The sequence below is a fragment of the Schistocerca serialis genome, chromosome 6 (genome assembly GCF_023864345.2).
Source record: "Schistocerca serialis cubense isolate TAMUIC-IGC-003099 chromosome 6, iqSchSeri2.2, whole genome shotgun sequence".
NCBI classification, from domain to species: domain Eukaryota; kingdom Metazoa; phylum Arthropoda; class Insecta; order Orthoptera; family Acrididae; genus Schistocerca; species Schistocerca serialis.
Window position 1 is genome coordinate 731,684,186 of NC_064643.1, and position 18,310 is coordinate 731,702,495.

Sequence of the window (18,310 nt, forward strand, 5' to 3'; positions counted from 1 at the left end):
CGTTACAGTCTGGAACGGCGCGACCGCTACGGTCGCAGGTTCGAATCCTGCCTCTGGCATGGATGTGTGTGATGTCCTTAGGTTAGTTAGGTTTAAGTAGTTCTAAGTTCTAGGGGACTGATGACCTCAGCAGTTGAGTCCTATCGTGCTCAGAGCCATTTAAACCAAGTCCGTGCACTACGCCACTTCCACATTAACGTCATTCCGCACCTGCACATCAGATATCATTATCGTTCCATTTGAAGTGTAGGTCAAGTCCCATTATCAGCATTGTCTCCGCATCTCATTTCTACAAATGTAGGAAATCCAAATAGAAATATACGATATTTTTTCTTCTCGTCCGTACAGCTGGAATCACGACTGGAAAGCGACACAGGAATGTGTGGCTAGTAGCTCTACAGCGGATCTAACTTATTAACGAAATTAAAGATCAGAGATGCCATTTCAGTTCTCACTAACCTCAATAACGGGCGACTCTTTCGGATACGACTACAAATAGTGCACATTGTGTCCAGCCCGTGCCGCTACACGCATTATCGATGAATCAGTTCATAGGGAAAGTACATGAATCGGAGCTTGGAGACGCAATTCTAACCTAGCGCGACGATAACACACCCGGACGCCGACTCAACTCTGACTGAACTGTGCACAGGTTAGGTTCAAAAAGGGCAAGGTTTCTGCCCCGTAAATTATCGGAAATGTTCGGCGAATTCCTGGTAGCAATGCCAGTTGTTTCCAAATGTTTACCTCATTGTTTTACATATAACGAGCTATCAAAAACTTTCCGTTTGACAGCGTTGCTACAGCGTATATGCAACCCAGTGCGATTCCGATGCGGGTACATAAGTACCGAAAAGTGATAACTTTCCTTTTGCCCTCTTAATTCGTCATCATAGTCTTTCTGTAACGTTTACAAGAAAAATTTCTGGTGGGGTGCTCCACGAACCCACGCGAATTGTAAATGGTTGCGAAAACACACTTGACCTCTTAGCCACAAACAATCCAGAGCTAATAGAGAGCATCATTACTGATACAGGGATTAGTGATCACAAGGTCGTTGTAGCTAGGCTCAATACCGTTTCTTCCAAATCCACCAGAAACAAACGCAAAATAATTTTATTTAAAAAGCGGATAAAGTGTCACTAGAAGCCTTCATTAGAGACAATCTCCATTCCTTCCGAACTGACTATGCAAATGTAGACGAGATGTGGCTCAAATTCAAAGATATAGTAGCAACAGCCATTGAGAGATTCATACCTCATAAATTGGTAAGAGATGGAACTGATCCTCCATGGTACACAAAACAGGCCGAACGCTGTTGCAGAGGCAACGGAAAAAGCATGCGAAGTTCAGAAGAACGCGAAATCCCGAAGATTGGCTAAAATTTACAGACGCACGAAATTTGGCACGGACTTCAATGCGAGATGCCTTTAATAGGTTCCACAACGAAACATTGTCTCGAAATTCGGTAGAAAATCCGAAGAAATTCTGGTCGTGTGTAAAGTACACAAGCGGCAAGACGCAGTCAATACCTTCGCTGCGCAGTGCCGATGGTACTGTTACCGACGACTGTGCCGCTAAAGCGGAATTACTGAGCGCAATTTTCCGAAATTCCTTCACCAGCGAAGAAGAATGGAATATTCCAGAATTTGAGTTTCTTAGAAGTAGATACCTTAGGGGTTGCGAAGCAACTCAAATCGCTTGATACGGGCAAGTCTTCAGGCCCAGATTGTATACCGATTAGGTTCCTTTCAGATTACGCTGATACAATAGCTCCCTACTTACAAGGGAACCTCCCCATCGCACCCCCCTCAGATTTAGTTATAAGTTGGCACAGTGGATAGATCTTGAAAAACTGAACACAGATCAATCGAGAAAACAGGAAGAATTTGTGTGGAACTATCAAAAAAATAAGCAAAATATACAAACTGAGTAGTCCACGCGAAGATAGACAACATCAAGGAAAGAGCGTGAGTTCAGAAGCGCAGTGGTCCCGTGGTTAGCGTGAGCAGCTGCGGACCGAGACGTGCGTGGTTCAAGTCCTCCCTCGAGTGAAAATTTTTTATTTTTATTTTGAGACAATTATTATCTGTCCGTTCGATGCGACCACTTTTTTGGGAGTGATTATCACATCCACATTATAACTAAATCTGAGGGGGGTGCGATGGGGAGGTTCCCTTGTTAGCAATCATATACAACCGCTCGCTCACCGATAGATCTGTATCTACAGATTGGAAAATTGCGCAGGTCGCACCAGTGTTTAAGAAGGGTAGTAGGAATAATCCATCGAACTACAGACCTATATCATTGACGTTTTGGAGCATATACTGTATTCAGACATTATGAATCACCTCGAAGGGGAACGATCTATCGATACGTAATCAGCATGGTTTCAGAAAACATCGTTCTTGTGCAACGCAGCTAGCTCTTTATTCGCACGAAGTAATGGCCGCTATCGACAGGGGATCTCAAGTTGATTCCGTATTTCTAGATTTCCGGAAAGCTTTTGACACCGTTCCTCACAAGCGACTTCTAATCAAGCTGCGGGCCTATGGGGTATCGTCTCAGTTGTGGGACTGGATTCGTGATTTCCTGTCAGGAAGGTCGCAGTTCGTAGTAATATACGGCAAATCATCGAGTAAAACTGAAGTGATATCAGGTGTTCCCCAGGGAAGCGTCCTGGGACCTCTGCTGTTCCTGATCTATATAAATGACCTGGGTGACAATCTGAGCAGTTCTCTTAGGTTGTTCGCAGATGATGCTGAAATTTACCGTCTAGTAAGGTCATCCGAAGACCAGTATCAGTTGCAAAGCGATTTAGAAAAAAATGCTGTATGGTGTGGCAGGTGGCAGTTGACGCTAAATAACGAAAAGTGTGAGGTGATCCACATGAGTTCCAAAAGAAATCCGTTGGAATTCGATTACTCGATAAATAGTACAATTCTCAAGGCTGTCAATTCAACTAAATACCTGGGTGTTAAAATGACGAACAACTTCAGTTGGAAAGACCACATAGATAATACTGTGGGGAACGCGAGCCAAAGGTTGCGTTTCATTGGCAGGACACTTAGAAGATGCAACAAGTCCACTAAAGAGACAGCTTACACTACACTCGTTCGTCCTCTGTTAGAATATTGCTGCGCGGTGTGGGATCCTTACCAGGTGGGATTGACGGAGGACATCGAAAGGGTGCAAAAAAGGGCAGCTCGTTTTGTATTATCACGTAATAAGGGAGAGAGTGTGGCAGATATGATACGCGAGTTGGGTGGAAGTCATTAAAGCAAAGACGTTTTTCGTCGCGGCGATATCTATTTACGAAATTTCAGTCGCCAACTTTCTCTTCCGAGTGCGAAAATATTTTGTTGAGCCCAACCTACATAGGCAGGAATGATCATCAAAATAAAATAAGAGAAATCAGAGCTCGAACAGAAAGGTTTAGGTGTTCGTTTTTCCCGCGCGCTGTTCGGGAGTGGAATGGTAGGGAGATAGTATGATTGTGGTTCGATGAACCCTCTGCCAAGCACTTAAATGTGAACTGCAGAGTAATCATGTAGATGTAGATGTAGATATACCGAAACACATCTGCCTCTTATCCCACAAGAAAAAGTTTCCGGCTTAATTTTTTCCTTCTGTAAAGAAACTGAAGTACGTGTGACGTGACGAGAAGTATCACGCAGTGTTGAGGTGCTGAGTGGCTGGATGGCAGCTATCTGTCTCAGGAACATCTGTCAGCCTCCGGTAGCTGAATGGTCAGCGTGACGGATTGTCAATCCTCTGAGCCCGGGTTTGATTCCCGGCGGGGTCAGGGAATTTTCTCCGCCCAGGGACTGGGTATTGTGCTGTTCTCATCATCATCATCATCATCATCATTATCATCATTATATCACCCTCATCGACTGCAGGTCGCCGAAGTGGCGTTACATTGAAAGACCGGCACCTGGCGAACGGCTAGCCCGATGGGGGGCCCTAGCCATAAGATTAAATATATAAATCAGGAATATCTCAAAGCGTGGAGGACTGTCGTCATTTTGAACAGCTGCCGTGGACTTAAGTTGCTGCTATATGGTTTGAGTTGATTATATAAATGAAATACCAAGTATTTATTCCCGAGTTCCAGTTCTGTACGTCAAAGTCTTGAGCTTAGGCAACACACGACATAGGTTTCTAGAATAATCTGATTGTTAGTGCTACACTTGTAAACCTGTCGGCCGAATACCACACTATAAACCACTAAACATTACTTGGAAAGCTGTACAGAACTTTCATAGGTTACCGTTTGATTCACCTTATTCATACTGTGCTTTCTAACAGACGATACAATATTTGATTTGATGACAGAAAAAGCCAATGCAGAAAACAGAAGAACTGTATGCGACAGGATAAAATACCAGTATCAGCAAAGAATGTTCAAGATGCAGGCAAATAATCAGCAAACTGCCCACGATTCCAGACATTTTCTTCATGAAGATTATCTTTTACTCTGTTTAGGACATTGTACATTTCAATAGGTTGAATATTTACACATTACAGAAATTATACACTGACAGTGAGACTAAATCCATTAAGTAGTGAAGTGTGTGTGAGCGTTCGATATCGGCATGACGATAACGTAACGATTTGCTAAAACGTACTTTTCCAGATACTGGCGTTATCTTAAACGATCTCTACCACGAAAGTAACTTTGTGAGTATACTATTAAGAAAGTGGCAACAAGCAACAGTGCCTATAGAGCACTGTTGTTTAGCAAATGGGACCTAAGCAATCTTTTTCTCAAACGAGCATTCACTCGCTTGTGTTTCTCTGTATCAAAATATGTCTGGCAAACGTGAACAGATTTGCTCGCAAGGAAACTTGATGTCGTCTTTAACAAAACATGTCGCATAATAATTGTTGCATGCAGGTCCTACCTTGTACAGCGGACGACGATGAGTTCGAGAAAACAATGAGAAATTCAAGCAGACCTTTGATTAAAAGCGTGTCTCGTTTGGAGCTAAGAAGGGCATAACTAAATTTAAGTAGGGCTCTCATGTAACAGTTCACCATAAAACGGAGAAGCTGGTACCGGTACCTATTTGGAAGAAGTGAGGGTCCTGTCCTTTTAAACTTCCATTAAAGACGTGAAGAATGCTCAGTTGGCTACGAGGAAGTACAGTGACAGTGAAGACCAGTCTACCAACGTGGATCAGAAGGATGACGACATGCTTAGTGATTGCGATCAGGTCCAATAGATGCTGTATACGAGGTATATTCGAAAAGTAAGTTCTGGTCAGTCAAGAAATGGAAACCACTGTGGAAATCTAATGAAACTTTGCACATATGTGTTCGACAGTCTCTCTAGTATCCCTGTCGGTTGCATCACTTCCCTCTTTTCAGTTCTGAGCGCATGGCGATCACATAAAGATGCGGAGAAAATAGTGTCTGCCGCCAAGTATGAGGTCCTGGTGGGAGATGTCGCCTGATGTTATGCAGCTCACATTACAGAACTGTCATACGGTTCCCACTTCGTGACAATTCTCGGTCGCAATCTGCAGGGGCAATGAAAATGCTCCTGCAGCGTTTTCGATGGGAAGTGTTGCGGCGTGGCACGTTACTTTTTACTCCCCCCCCCCCCCCCCCCTGCCAGTGTCCAGCAATATTCATTTGTCTAGCTAAAAGCTGTAGTAGAAAATACTAGACCACTACTGTCTATTGCAGGTCGCAACATACATAGAACTGTCCGGTAAACGGGATGTGGCTAGCTACTGAAATAAAAGTTTTAACTTCGCAATGTAAATTTTCAGCTGTATTTTTACGATAAAGATCACAGTTAATACTGCAAAGTCCGTACTAAGTGGCAACACAATGTAAAGTTCACACGCACACCACAATCACACACGTAGCCAGTTTATGGTATTTACACCCGTTACCGAAGTTAATAGAGTTCACCGGATCGTTTAGTTATGAAAATGCTCGCTCAAATGTTGTGCACTCTGCTCTACACGTAATACCTGTTTCAGTCGTAGATCGCACAACACGCCACGCGGTTTTAACTAATAGTCAAAAGCAATAATTTTGATATTCCGTCCGAAATTCCACACGACTTCCACTATACCGTTCACTTAAATACACTTCGTACTACCTCGCGAACTTGTAATTAGCATTTTTCCGCGATTTTACAGTACTTTCGTCGGAGCTGCTTTCAATGAGATGTTACTAGTTCGAACCCTCAGCCCCGACCCCCCTAGATCACACCAAAGGTTTTGTTCCCAGCATAGATTGGCGCGAGCCTGCATTTTTCTGATTGGCTGATGTCACAAACAGCAAATCAGGTTGCAGTATTATCCCGCGCTTTACTTCAATGACCAATCACAGTAAAATATTTCTTTCTATGGCAATTGCTAAATAAATAAATTTAGAAAAGTATCAAATATAAAGTTACTCCTTCTGAAATTACTGATTAATTTGTATTCTACTCACGATTTATTAGTACCATAAACTGACTGCACATTTAATTATAGTAAATCCCCTGTGTAGTTTAACTGGTACTTCGTGAATAAACAAAACAATTTTCATTTACGTCTTCTTCACTCATACAACACTCACAGTGCCAATTACTACACATATAAAACAATAATAATTATGCAAATACATTAAATATTAATCAAACATAACTTTACAACATTGTTTTGACTACGACTGCTAGCACTGTCCGTCAACTGCTGACCTCTGCCGCCTACTAGTAGAACTACGTGCAGCTCTGTAACTCAGGTCCATGTCAGCTGGTGGCATCTGTCGATGACTCATGCCTATAACATTATCGTCCTAACGAGCGACAGGAGCGATGTGAAGGCGCTACGCCTCAATGTTTGATCACCTGCACTACAGCCGGTAATTGGCTCCCTCTGTGTTTCATCTCTGCTCACATTAACTACTGGTTATAAAGACAACATTTCCGCACAGACAACGAGCTACAGACGACCGTAAAGAATTGGCGGGAAGCACAGGCGGCTACCTTCTATGACGAGGTTATTGGAAAGTTGGTATAACTATGCGAAAGATGTCTTAGCTGGAGCGGCGACTATGTAGAGAAGTAGCTGGAAGTTAGAGCCAACAGTCGCAAATAAAACATTCCTGATTTTCAATGTAGTCTCCATTTCGCCACTGATCGGAACTTACTTTCTGGACAAGTCTTGTATTTGAAGTATATTGCTTCTTCGTTCTGGATTCCGTAGAAATGTTGGAACACGTGAGGCAATACTGACCCTACGACTTATCTCAGAAGAAAGATTAAGGAAAGGCAAAAGTACGTTTCTAGCTTTTGTAGACTTAGAGAAAGCTTTTGACAATGTTGACTGGAATACTCTCTTTCAAATTCTGAAGGTGGCAGGGGTAAAATACAGGGATCGAAAGGCTATTTACAATTTGTACAGAAACCAGATGGCAGTTATAAGAATCGTGGGGCATGAAAGGGAAGCAATGGTTGGGAAGGGAGTGAGACAGGGTTGTAACCTCTCCCCGATGCTATTCAATCTGTATATTGAGCAAGCAGTAAAGGAAACAAAAGAAAAGTTCGGAGTGGGTATTAAAATCCATGGAGAAGAAATAAAAACTTTGAGGTTCGCCGATGACATTGTAATTCTGTCAGAGACAGCAAAGGACTTGGAAGAGCAGTTGAACGGAATGGACAGTGTCTTGAAAGGAGGGTATAAGATGAACATCAACAAAAGCGAAACGAGGATAATGGAATGTAGTCGAATTAAATCCGGTGATGCTGAGGGAATTAGATTAGGAAATGAGACACTTAAAGTAGTAAAGGAGTTTTGCTATTTGGGGAACAAAATAACTGATGATGGTCGAAGTAGACAGGATATAAAATGTAGACTGGCAATGAAAGGAAAGCGTTTCTGAAGAAGAGAAATTTGTTAACATCGAGTATTGATGTAAGTGTCAGGAAGTCGTTTCTGAAAGTATTTGTATGGAGTGTAGCCATGTATGGAAGTGAAACATGGACGATAAATAGTTTGGACAAGAAGAGAATAGAAGTTTTTGAAATGTGGTACTACAGAAGAATGCTGAAGATTAGATGGGTAGATCACATATCTAACGAGGAGGTATTGAATAGAATTGCGGAGAAGAGAAGTTTGTGGCACAACTTGACTAGAAGAAGGGATCGGTTGGTAGGACATGTTCTGAGGCATCAAGGGATCACCAATTTGGTACTGGAGGGCAGCGTGGAGGGTAAAAATCGGAGAGGGAGACCAAGAGATGAATACACTAAGCAGATTCAGAAGGATGTAGGCTGCAGTAGGTACTGGGAGATGAAGAAGCTTGCACAGGATAGAGTAGCATGGAGAGCTGCATCAAACCAGTCTCAGGACTGAAGACCATAACAACAACAACAACAACAACATTCTGGTCTTTGATAATCTACGGGAAGGGAAAAAATATGCAAATGAGGTAGACGAATAATGCGTCGAAAAAGTGTAAAAGGAGAAAAAGTGTTTGATCCTTTTCTATTTTGAGTCCAAAGTTCAAAGCTTATGGAGAGGTATTGAGAAGGAGGCCCTGGGCTCCGGGACTTTCTTCCGCCTGCATATCCCGCCTGTTGGCTGACCTACGACCCCTGACCTTCCTTCCCTCGGCAGGTGGCCAGCAGCCCTCGTGCCCGGCAGCTCCCGGACCCGGCGGGCGCAACGCGGCGCAGCGCCTGCACCACGACCTCTTCTGCGGCTACGAGAATGCCGTGCTACCCATCGCCGACGTCAACAAGAACATAGAGATCTCCATCAACGTCTGGCTGCACAGCATCGATATCGTACGTACACTCACCACATATAACTACTCACCACTCTAGCATTTCGTACTTTGTCGGGAAAGGGATTATACAGCGCTTTGAGGACATGACACTGAGGCCCGATTACTGTATTGACCCTTTTACCCCACCAGCCATTTCAGTGACTGCTGGGCTCCAGTTCGCAGAAGGTAAGCTAACAGTCATATCGAAACATATTATAAACATGGACTGTCGCGTATGCACTGAGGTGACAAAAGTCATGGGATACCTCCTAATATCGTGATGGACTTCCTTGTTCCTGGCGTAGTACAGTAACTGTACGTGGCGTGGACCTGACAAGTCGTTGCAGAAAAACTGAGCCACACTGCCTCTACACCTGTCCATAATGCGTCCACTTCAAAGAACAGTCTGTAACAACTGACAAGAGGTGCACAAGTCACACACAATTCTAAAAACAGATTGCACCTTATATGTAAATAGTTAACAGCACCTCCATGTCTAATAAGAGCTTAAAGCTAGGTACCTCTTCAAGGGACCTATGCCTTCCGTTAAGAGGCAGCGCACAGTCTGGATGGAAGGATCTTAATTGTGGTCCCTCTCTTTTGAGCCCAACCCGACGGATACCTATGGTTGATCGGGGAAAACCACCGTTCTGGCTGTGTTACTGGCGGCACCGGAAAGTGCTAACTGCCACACAACGTATCGTTATAAGTCTCATTGGCTCAGCATGAACTATTTGTACAACCAACCTACACAGCCTATACCTCAGCCTCCACTACACTAATAACTTTGTAAGTAGGCTGTTTAGGTTTTTTTATTGGTAACGCCACCTCTGTATGAAAATCACTGGCTGTGCTGTGTGCAGTCTGTGGCTGCTTTGCATTGTTGTAATACTCGCCATTGTAGTGTTAGGCAGCTGGCTGTGAACAGCGCGTAGCGTTGCGCAGTTGGAGGTGAGCCGCCAGCAGTGGTGGATGTGGGGAGAGAGATGGCGGAGTTTTGTAATTTGTCATGAACTGCTACATATATTATGACTATTAAGGTAAATATATTGTTTGTTCTCTATTAATATCTTTCATTTGCTAACTATCCCTATCAGTAGTTAGTGCCTTCCGTAGTTTGAATCTTTTATTTAGCTGGCAGTAGTGGCGCTCGCTGTATTGCAGTAGTTCGAGTAATGAAGATTTTTGTGAGGTAAGTGATTTGTGAAAGGTATAGTTTAATGTTAGTCAGGGCCATTCTTTTGTAGGGATTATTGGAAGTCAGATTGCGTTGCACTAACAAAATATTGTGTGTCAGTTTAAGCACAGTCTTGTATAATTTTTCAAAGGGGACGTTTCAACTTCTGATCTGAAGCTTAAAGTTAGGCACCTCTTCAAGGGACCTACGCCTCCTGGTAAGAGGCGGCGCACGGCCTGGATGGAAGGATCTTAATTGTGGTTCCTCTCTTTTGAGCCCAACCCCTACGGATACCTATGGTAGATCGGTGAAAACCACCGTTCAGGTCGTGTTGTCGGCAGGGCCGGGAGGTGCTTGCGCCTGATGTACTCTACTAGGAGCCTTGTAGGCTCAACACAAACCGTTAGCGTCATTACCTTTATTACTATTACCACAAGAACCCTTTCATTAGTAAGCACGAAATCAGTTACTTCTCTATTGTATATCGTAAATAGTTTAGCACGCTGGACATGGAGGTCTTAGTCTTAGTTTCTAGCTTTAACGTACCCTAATCTCTTCTACTTAAGTTAATTTTTTAGGATGGTAGATGTTAAAGGCATGGTGGGCGATGGCCAGCGTCTTGAGGGTCATTCCAAGACCCGGGCCGCCGCCCACAACCAGGTGACAGGCAATATTATACCTATCTCTTCTCTATTCAATTCTCTTCCTTCTTTCTTTGTAAATATTTAATTTCGTTTTGTTTATTAATATCTCACTTGATTTTATACCAAATGGATGTAAACAAATAGAGCCCGCCTCCACGTCGCGGGACACGGGCAACACTGTGAGTGGGGACGGGAGCCGGTGTGGTGTTACTTTCAGTCACTCCGGACCCCGGACCCAGTCACAGCGGCTAAGTGGCAACATACGACCCACCATAAGAAATTAGACGGTGGGTCATAAAAAAGAAGCAGCTAGTGAAAAGAAAAGTGTCCATAATTGCGAAGGCGTTACCAGTGCAGGATTTTGTGCACGAACTGATCTGTCGATTGCCTCCCATAAATGCTCGATGTCGGGCGATCTGATCAGCCAGATCATTCACTCGAACTGTCGAGAATGTTCATCAACCCAGTCGTGAACAATTGTGGCCCGGTGACAATTTCGTAGGTGTTTGGGAACACGTTGTTTGGGAACTCGAAGTCCATGGTCTCCAGGTAGCCGAATATAACCATTTCCAGTCAATGACCTGCTCAGCTGGGCCACAGGACACAATCCATTCAATCTAAACACAGTCCATAGTGTTGACGATCCACCATCAGCCTTGTTGACAATTTGTGTCCGTGGCTTCGTGGGGTCTGCGCCAACCTCGAACCCTACCATCAGCTCTTACCAATTGTAAGCGGAACTCACTTGACCGATCCGCAATTTTCAAGTCGCCTAGCGTCCAACCGATATAGTCACGAGCCCAGAAGAGGCGCTGGAGGTGATGATGTGCTGTTGACAAAGGCACTCGTGTCGGTCGTCTGCTACCGTAGCCCAGTAACGCCCACTTTTGGCGCACTGTCCTAAAGAATACGTTAATCGTAAGACCCACATTGATGTCCGCGCTTATTTCACGCTGTCTTGCTTGTCTGTTATCACTGACAACCCTACGTAAACGACGCTGATCTCGGCCGTTAAGTGAAGCCCGTGGGGCACTGCTTTGTCCGTGGTGAGAGATAATGCCTGATGTCTCGACACACTCTTCACACTGAGGATCTCGGAATACCGAATTCCGCAACGATTCCCGGAACTGAATGCCTCATGTATCTACACTCCTGGAAATTGAAATAAGAACACCGTGAATTCATTGTCCCAGGAAGGGGAAACTTTATTGACACATTCCTGGGGTCAGATACATCACATGATCACACTGACAGAACCACAGGCACATAGACACAGGCAACAGAGCATGCACAATGTCGGCACTAGTACAGTGTATATCCACATTTCGCAGCAATGCAGGCTGCTATTCTCCCATGGAGACGATCGTAGAGATGCTGGATGTAGACCTGTGGAACGGCTTGCCATGCCATTTCCACCTGGCACCTCAGTTGGACCAGCGTTCGTGCTGGACGTGCAGACCGCGTGAGACGACGCTTCATCCAGTCCCAAACATGCTCAATGGGGGACAGATCCGGAGATCTTGCTGGCCAGGGTAGTTGACTTACACCTTCTAGAGCACGTTGGGTGGCACGGGATACATGCGGACGTGCATTGTCCTGTTGGAACAGCAAGTTCCCTTGCTGGTCTAGGAATGGTAGAACGATGGGTTCGATGACGGTTTGGATGTACCGTGCACTATTCAGTGTCCCCTCGACGATCACCAGTGGTGTACGGCCAGTGTAGGAGATCGCTCCCCACACCATGATGCCGGGTGTTGGCCCTGTGTGCCTCGGTCGTATGCAGTCCTGATTGTGGCGCTCACCTGCACGGCGCCAAACACGCATACGACCATCATTGGCACCAAGGCAGAAGCGACTCTCATCGCTGAAGACGACACGTCTCCATTCGTCCCTCCATTCACGCCTGTCGCGACACCACTGGAGGCGGGCTGCACGATGTTGGGGCGTGAGCGGAAGACGGCCTAACGGTGTGCGGGACCGTAGCCCAGCTTCATGGAGACGGTTGCGAATGGTCCTCGCCGATACCCCAGGAGCAACAGTGTCCCTAATTTGCTGGGAAGTGGCGGTGCGGTCCCCTACGGCACTGCGTAGGATCCTATGGTCTTGGCGTGCATCCGTGCGTCGCTGCGGTCCGGTCCCAGGTCGACGGGCACGTGCACCTTCCGCCGACCACTGGCGACAACATCGATGTACTGTGGAGTCCTCACGCCCCACGTGTTGAGCAATTCGGCGGTACGTCCACCCGGCCTCCCTATGCCCACTATACGCCCTCGCTCAAAGTCCGTCAACTGCACATACGGTTCACGTCCACGCTGTCGCGGCATGCTACCAGTGTTAAAGACTGCGATGGAGCTCCGTACGCCACGGCAAACTGGCTGACACTGACGGCGGCGGTGCACAAATGCTGCGCAGCTAGCGCCATTCGACGGCCAACACCGCGGTTCCTGGTGTGTCCGCTGTGCCGTGCGTGTGATCATTGCTTGTACAGCCCTCTCGCAGTGTCCGGAGCAAGTATGGTGGGTCTGACACACCGGTGTCAATGTGTTCTTTTTTCCATTTCCAGGAGTGTAGCTCCAACTACCATTCCGCATTCAAATTCTATTAATTGACGTCGTGCGACCGTATTCATGTCGGACGCCGTTTTACATGAATTATCTGAGTACAAATGACAGCTCCGCTAATACACTGCCCCATGTGTACGCGTTACTATCACCATCTTTATGTGTGCATATCGCTGTCCCTTGACTTTTTCACCTCAGTGAATACTGTGTAGCGGTTGAAACGTCCCCTTGGAAAAATTATAAATGACTGTGCGTAAACTGACACACAATATGTTTAGCGCAGCGCAATTTCACTTTTAATAATTCCTACAAAAGAATAGCCCTGACTAACAATGACCTATACCTATCTTCTGATAAACCTTCCGGGATGTAAGGTCGTGGTCCATGAAACTCTTCAGCTCCTAACGTTTTATGGACCACGACCTTACATCCCAGAAGGTTTACCAGAAGATATGTCATCCGGTCGTGAAAACCTTCATACAATGACCTATACCTTTCATGAATCACTTAACTCACAAATATCTCCATTACCCGAACTACTGCAATACAGCGAGCGCCAATACTGCCAGCTAAATGAAAGATTCTTACTACTGAAGTCACTAACTAATGATAGGCATAGTTAGCAAATGAAAGATTTTGATAAAGAACAAACAATGTATTTACCTTAATAGTGTTCAAAAGTCATTGTATATATATATATATATATATATATATATATATATATATATATATATATATATATATATATGTATATCAGTTCATGACATCCAGTCTTATAAATTTACTGTCTCTGATGGACACACGTCCAGATCATCCGCTCTCAAAACTCCGCCATCTCCGTCCCCACATCCACCGCTGCTGGCAGCTCACCTCCAACTGCGCAACGCTACGCGGTGTTCACATCCAAACTGCCCAACACTACAATAGCGACTATTTCAACAATGCCCACCAGCCACAGACTGCACACAGCGCAGCCACTGATTTTCATACAGAGCGCTACGTGGCGTTACCAATATAAAAACCTAAACAGCCTACTTACACGGTTTGTGAAGATGACGCTGAGCCCCAGATTATGTAGTGACCTTACCTGGCAACCATTTCAATCACTGCTGGCCGCCTGGTCGCTGAAGGTAAGATGGTTCAAATGGCTCTGATCACTATGGGACTTAACTTCTGAGGTCATCAGTCCCCTAGAACTTAGAACTACTTAAACCTAACACACCTAAGGACATCACACACACCCATGCCCGAGGCAGGATACGAACCTGCGTCCGTAGCGGTCGCGCGGTTCCAGACTGTAGCGCCTAGAACCGCTTGGCCAGCCCGGCCGGCGCTGAAGGTAAGAATGATATCCATAAGTATTCTAAATTGGGTGTACGGATACAGGATGGCCCGCTTAAACGTTTCAGTGCCATTATCTCTGGAACAACAATAGACAGCGAAAACCGACTTTCACAGGTATGAAAATAAGGCAGGGGATCATGAAAGTAAATACTTTGAAATATTCTAAAACGTAAGCATTTTCAATGCAAACTTATGGATTTTTATGAACAGCCCGTATTATTCGTTACACAATCAACAAAATCACAATACGAATCGTGTTGGTTGCATCGCAGTACGTCATTTATATCACGAGAAATTGCAAAGCGAATTGACGCTTGAAATAAAAGAAACGCGCCGCTATTGCACTTCCAGAGATACAAGCATGAACCTCACGCTGCTCGTAGTCGCGATGTGACTGACGTACTATAATGCAACGAACGCTATACTTATTGCTGTTTACACTGTTATTACGTGGGCTGGAAACAATAGAGATATCCAGTCACTCAACTGCATACAACTACCATTTACACTTCTGTTAGGCGCTTAGTCAGTCATGAATTATGTTTACCTGGTCGGTGATATCAGGTTTTTCGTTACCGTAGTGTCCAGATTGTATTGTAGTAAAGATCAGTAAAGCACGAACGAGTGAACACTTCCATTAAATTTCATTGTGTGCGCTGAAACGTTTTAATGGACCACACTGTATAAGTATGTATGTGTATATATTCCACATTTTCTCTTAAATCACTGGACCGAATAGATTCAGGCTTGGTACACATATCACTTACTGTCTGGAAATCATCGCTGTGGGGGTAAGAACCACCTATCTAGAAATGAGTGAGGGTGAAGAGCATTGTAGACGCGCGAACACCCATGCTTTAGTCATACACTATTTGGGAATGAGAACGCTTAGAAACTTACAACAAACTTTACACATAATTTCAAAGCCTTTACGAAACTGTTCCTCCTTGAAGGTCCTCACATAATTACGAAAGGAGAAATTACTACATTTTCGCTGTTCATCCTGTAAAACTGCAGCACGAAACATGACGTTTTAATTTATTTTTTTGTTACTAACACCTCTATTCATAACACATTTCGCTGACAGTAGCCTTATATATCACTGGATGTATCTGCAAAATTATATTATCGTACAGTTCAGGAGACGCAACGTCATAAACTTTGAACCGTGTGAAAATGTAACTGCAGGGCGAAATTCACTAGAGATAGATGTGAAATATGAGTACAAACAATTGTGAAAAATCATACAATCTAAGTTTTCACTGCCGGTATTGACACCTCTTAAAGCTTCCAGGCTATTGTGAGTGCTACAAGGTCCCCCACTCATGAGTTAGCTAGACACGTTGCCTCGTTGCTGCAACCTTTTATGTTGATCGAACTATAATTTCATATCATTTCATCGAAAAATTAAAAGAAATGCACGTGGGTCCAGGTGATATTCTTGTTAGTTTTGATGTTGTGTTATTATTTACCATGATTCCGATGAATGAAACTGCTCATGTATACCGAATATTTTTCCAGCAGATATTGTGGAGTTATTCAGACACTGCCTCGCCACAATCTATTTTCAGGACATTAATAATTGTTATGAACAGACTGACAGGGTGAAGAGGAGCAGTCCTCTTATTCCGGCTGCGGCCAATTTGCTTATGGAGGTCTTTGATAGGGACCGGCGACTTCAGCAGTTTAGGTCATGGACATTGCAGACCGCCAGAAAAAGACCAGCCAGGTGGAACCGTTATGTCTATGATATGGACACATGACGCAGTGGAGTTGAATTCCCTACTGAGACATATAAATAGTATCAATCCGAAAGTACAGTTTACGATGGAGAGGGAGAATAACGGCCAACTGAATTTTTTTGAATGTGTCTGTTATCAAGCGAGGAGTCGGAACTTTGCGCCATATATAGAATAGTCACTGTTACTGATCGTTACCTTCGTAAAGAGTCTAACCACCACTCCCAACAAAAAAGGGGTGTCATTAAAACCTTGGTAGACAGAGCGTACAAAATTTGTGAGCTTATTTAAAAGATGAGGCTGAACATCTACGGTGGACGTTCAAGAAGAATGGTTGTTCTACGAGAAGATAGGTGGAGCACTTCGCCCTGGGAAGAGCATCAGGATCGACGAGTAACAAAGGCTGCCTAAGGGAAAAGCTTTCCTTCCTTTCATCAGTAAGACTACAGATCGCATTGGGAAATTGTTGAAGTAGGTGTGGAAACTACCTCCAGACTTACAAGGAAGATAAAAGAATGTTTAAGATTGGCGAAAGATATACTACATCTTTTGGTTACACGGGTGTATATAAAATTCCTTTTAGTTGTGGACTGGTTTATATTGGTACCAGGAAAAGAGTGTGAACACCAGTCTGGTTGAACACAGGAAGAATTGCCGCCTGGGGGCGTAGAGATAATTCTGTCGTAGCGGAGCATGTTTACTAAGAGAGTGATCATGAAATACAATTCAGTGAGACGAGCGTCATATCGCAAACATCGCATTATCATGCGTGCCTGTATAGAGAGGCTATTGAAATTTATAAATACCTAACAATTTGAAAAGAAAAGAGGAAAGTGTTAAGTTAGATAAAATTTGGATGTTAGCGTTGCAACATAAGAGTGACGATCGATTACTTTGTCGAGAATGTTGGCATTACTGAAGCTAAATTCGTAGGCGACATCACGTGATGGAGAGTAGGGCCCTCTACTTTGTCCATATATTTGCGATCTCGTGAATTGTGGTTGCTGTTCGCCGCTTTAGCTCTGAAAATGTCTCCTGCAGTCGGAGAGGAAACGTTACGAGAAAGTTTTATATATCGACCTCGGCCTGTTACCAGAGGTTTTAAACAAGACATGCGAAATATGTTAAACATATGTGAGTACGCAGACAAAGCCAAGAGTAGAAAGCTCATCCAAAATCACTGGAACGATATGGAGTACCCGGCAGTAGGTGGCAGCACAATGCACCTAATATAAAAACGTGTTTTCGGGGATGTCCGGATACTTTTGATCACATTGTGTTTGTTTTGGAATATTCAGTGTTATTTACGATCCGTCTGATTTGAGAATGAATGTTGAAATTAATATTTAGTGATTTCCGAATGTGTGGTTAGGCAGGAACCAAAGGGGAAAGCTGAAACTGCTGCGTGTGAATCGCGGAGCAATAACATTCATATTCTTTGTCACGAAGTAGATATTCGATCATGCGGTCGTCGATATTGCGTGTGAATCAAAATGACGTCACGTTTGCGGGAATTAATGTGAAACGAGCGTTACCCATATTGACATTCCATGGAATAAGCGTCCCTAGCTACCAGAGAGTACATAGCTAACACACACGGCAGTCACTTCTGTATCATCGCTGGCCGCGCTCGGCCGCGTAGCAAAGCTTCAGACACAGATATCGAAAAATTCATCGAGGGATGGGTATAGTATAACAGTGTCTCTGGGAGCTTCACCTTATTTTAAAACGCAATCTGGCTCTCCTTAAGTACCGCTTGAAATTTCCTTTCATCCTCTCCAACACTATTCTAATCAGTGTGAGGTGTTAGATTAATTGTTCATGTGTTAACATTTTTTCTATCTTCTCTTCGTAACCAGCGTGACACACATTTCACTGAATGTCATAGACACATCATAGACACCTCCTTGTGATTTTTGTAGCTCCAATCATCGATTCCTGCTGACGTTATTCACTGCTCTATCTAACTGTGCCCCTTTGTGTTTGTATTAGTTATTTAAGGTAGCGATTTAGTGTTTGTTAGTTATTGTAAAACAATTTTGTTTTCAATCGCAATAGCAAATTGCCAAC

The 18,310-nt window shown here is 44.1% G+C and overlaps 1 protein-coding gene across 1 annotated transcript in view; it reads left to right on the forward strand.

Annotated features, from left to right (window-relative positions):
• Positions 1-18,310, forward strand: part of LOC126484076 (neuronal acetylcholine receptor subunit alpha-10-like) — a 203,827-nt gene that overhangs the window by 38,904 nt on the left and 146,613 nt on the right. Inside the window, exon 2 of the mRNA XM_050107446.1 lies at positions 8,625-8,794. Within this exon, the coding sequence (XP_049963403.1) occupies positions 8,625-8,794 (170 nt within the window). The remainder of the gene's footprint in view (positions 1-8,624; positions 8,795-18,310) is intronic.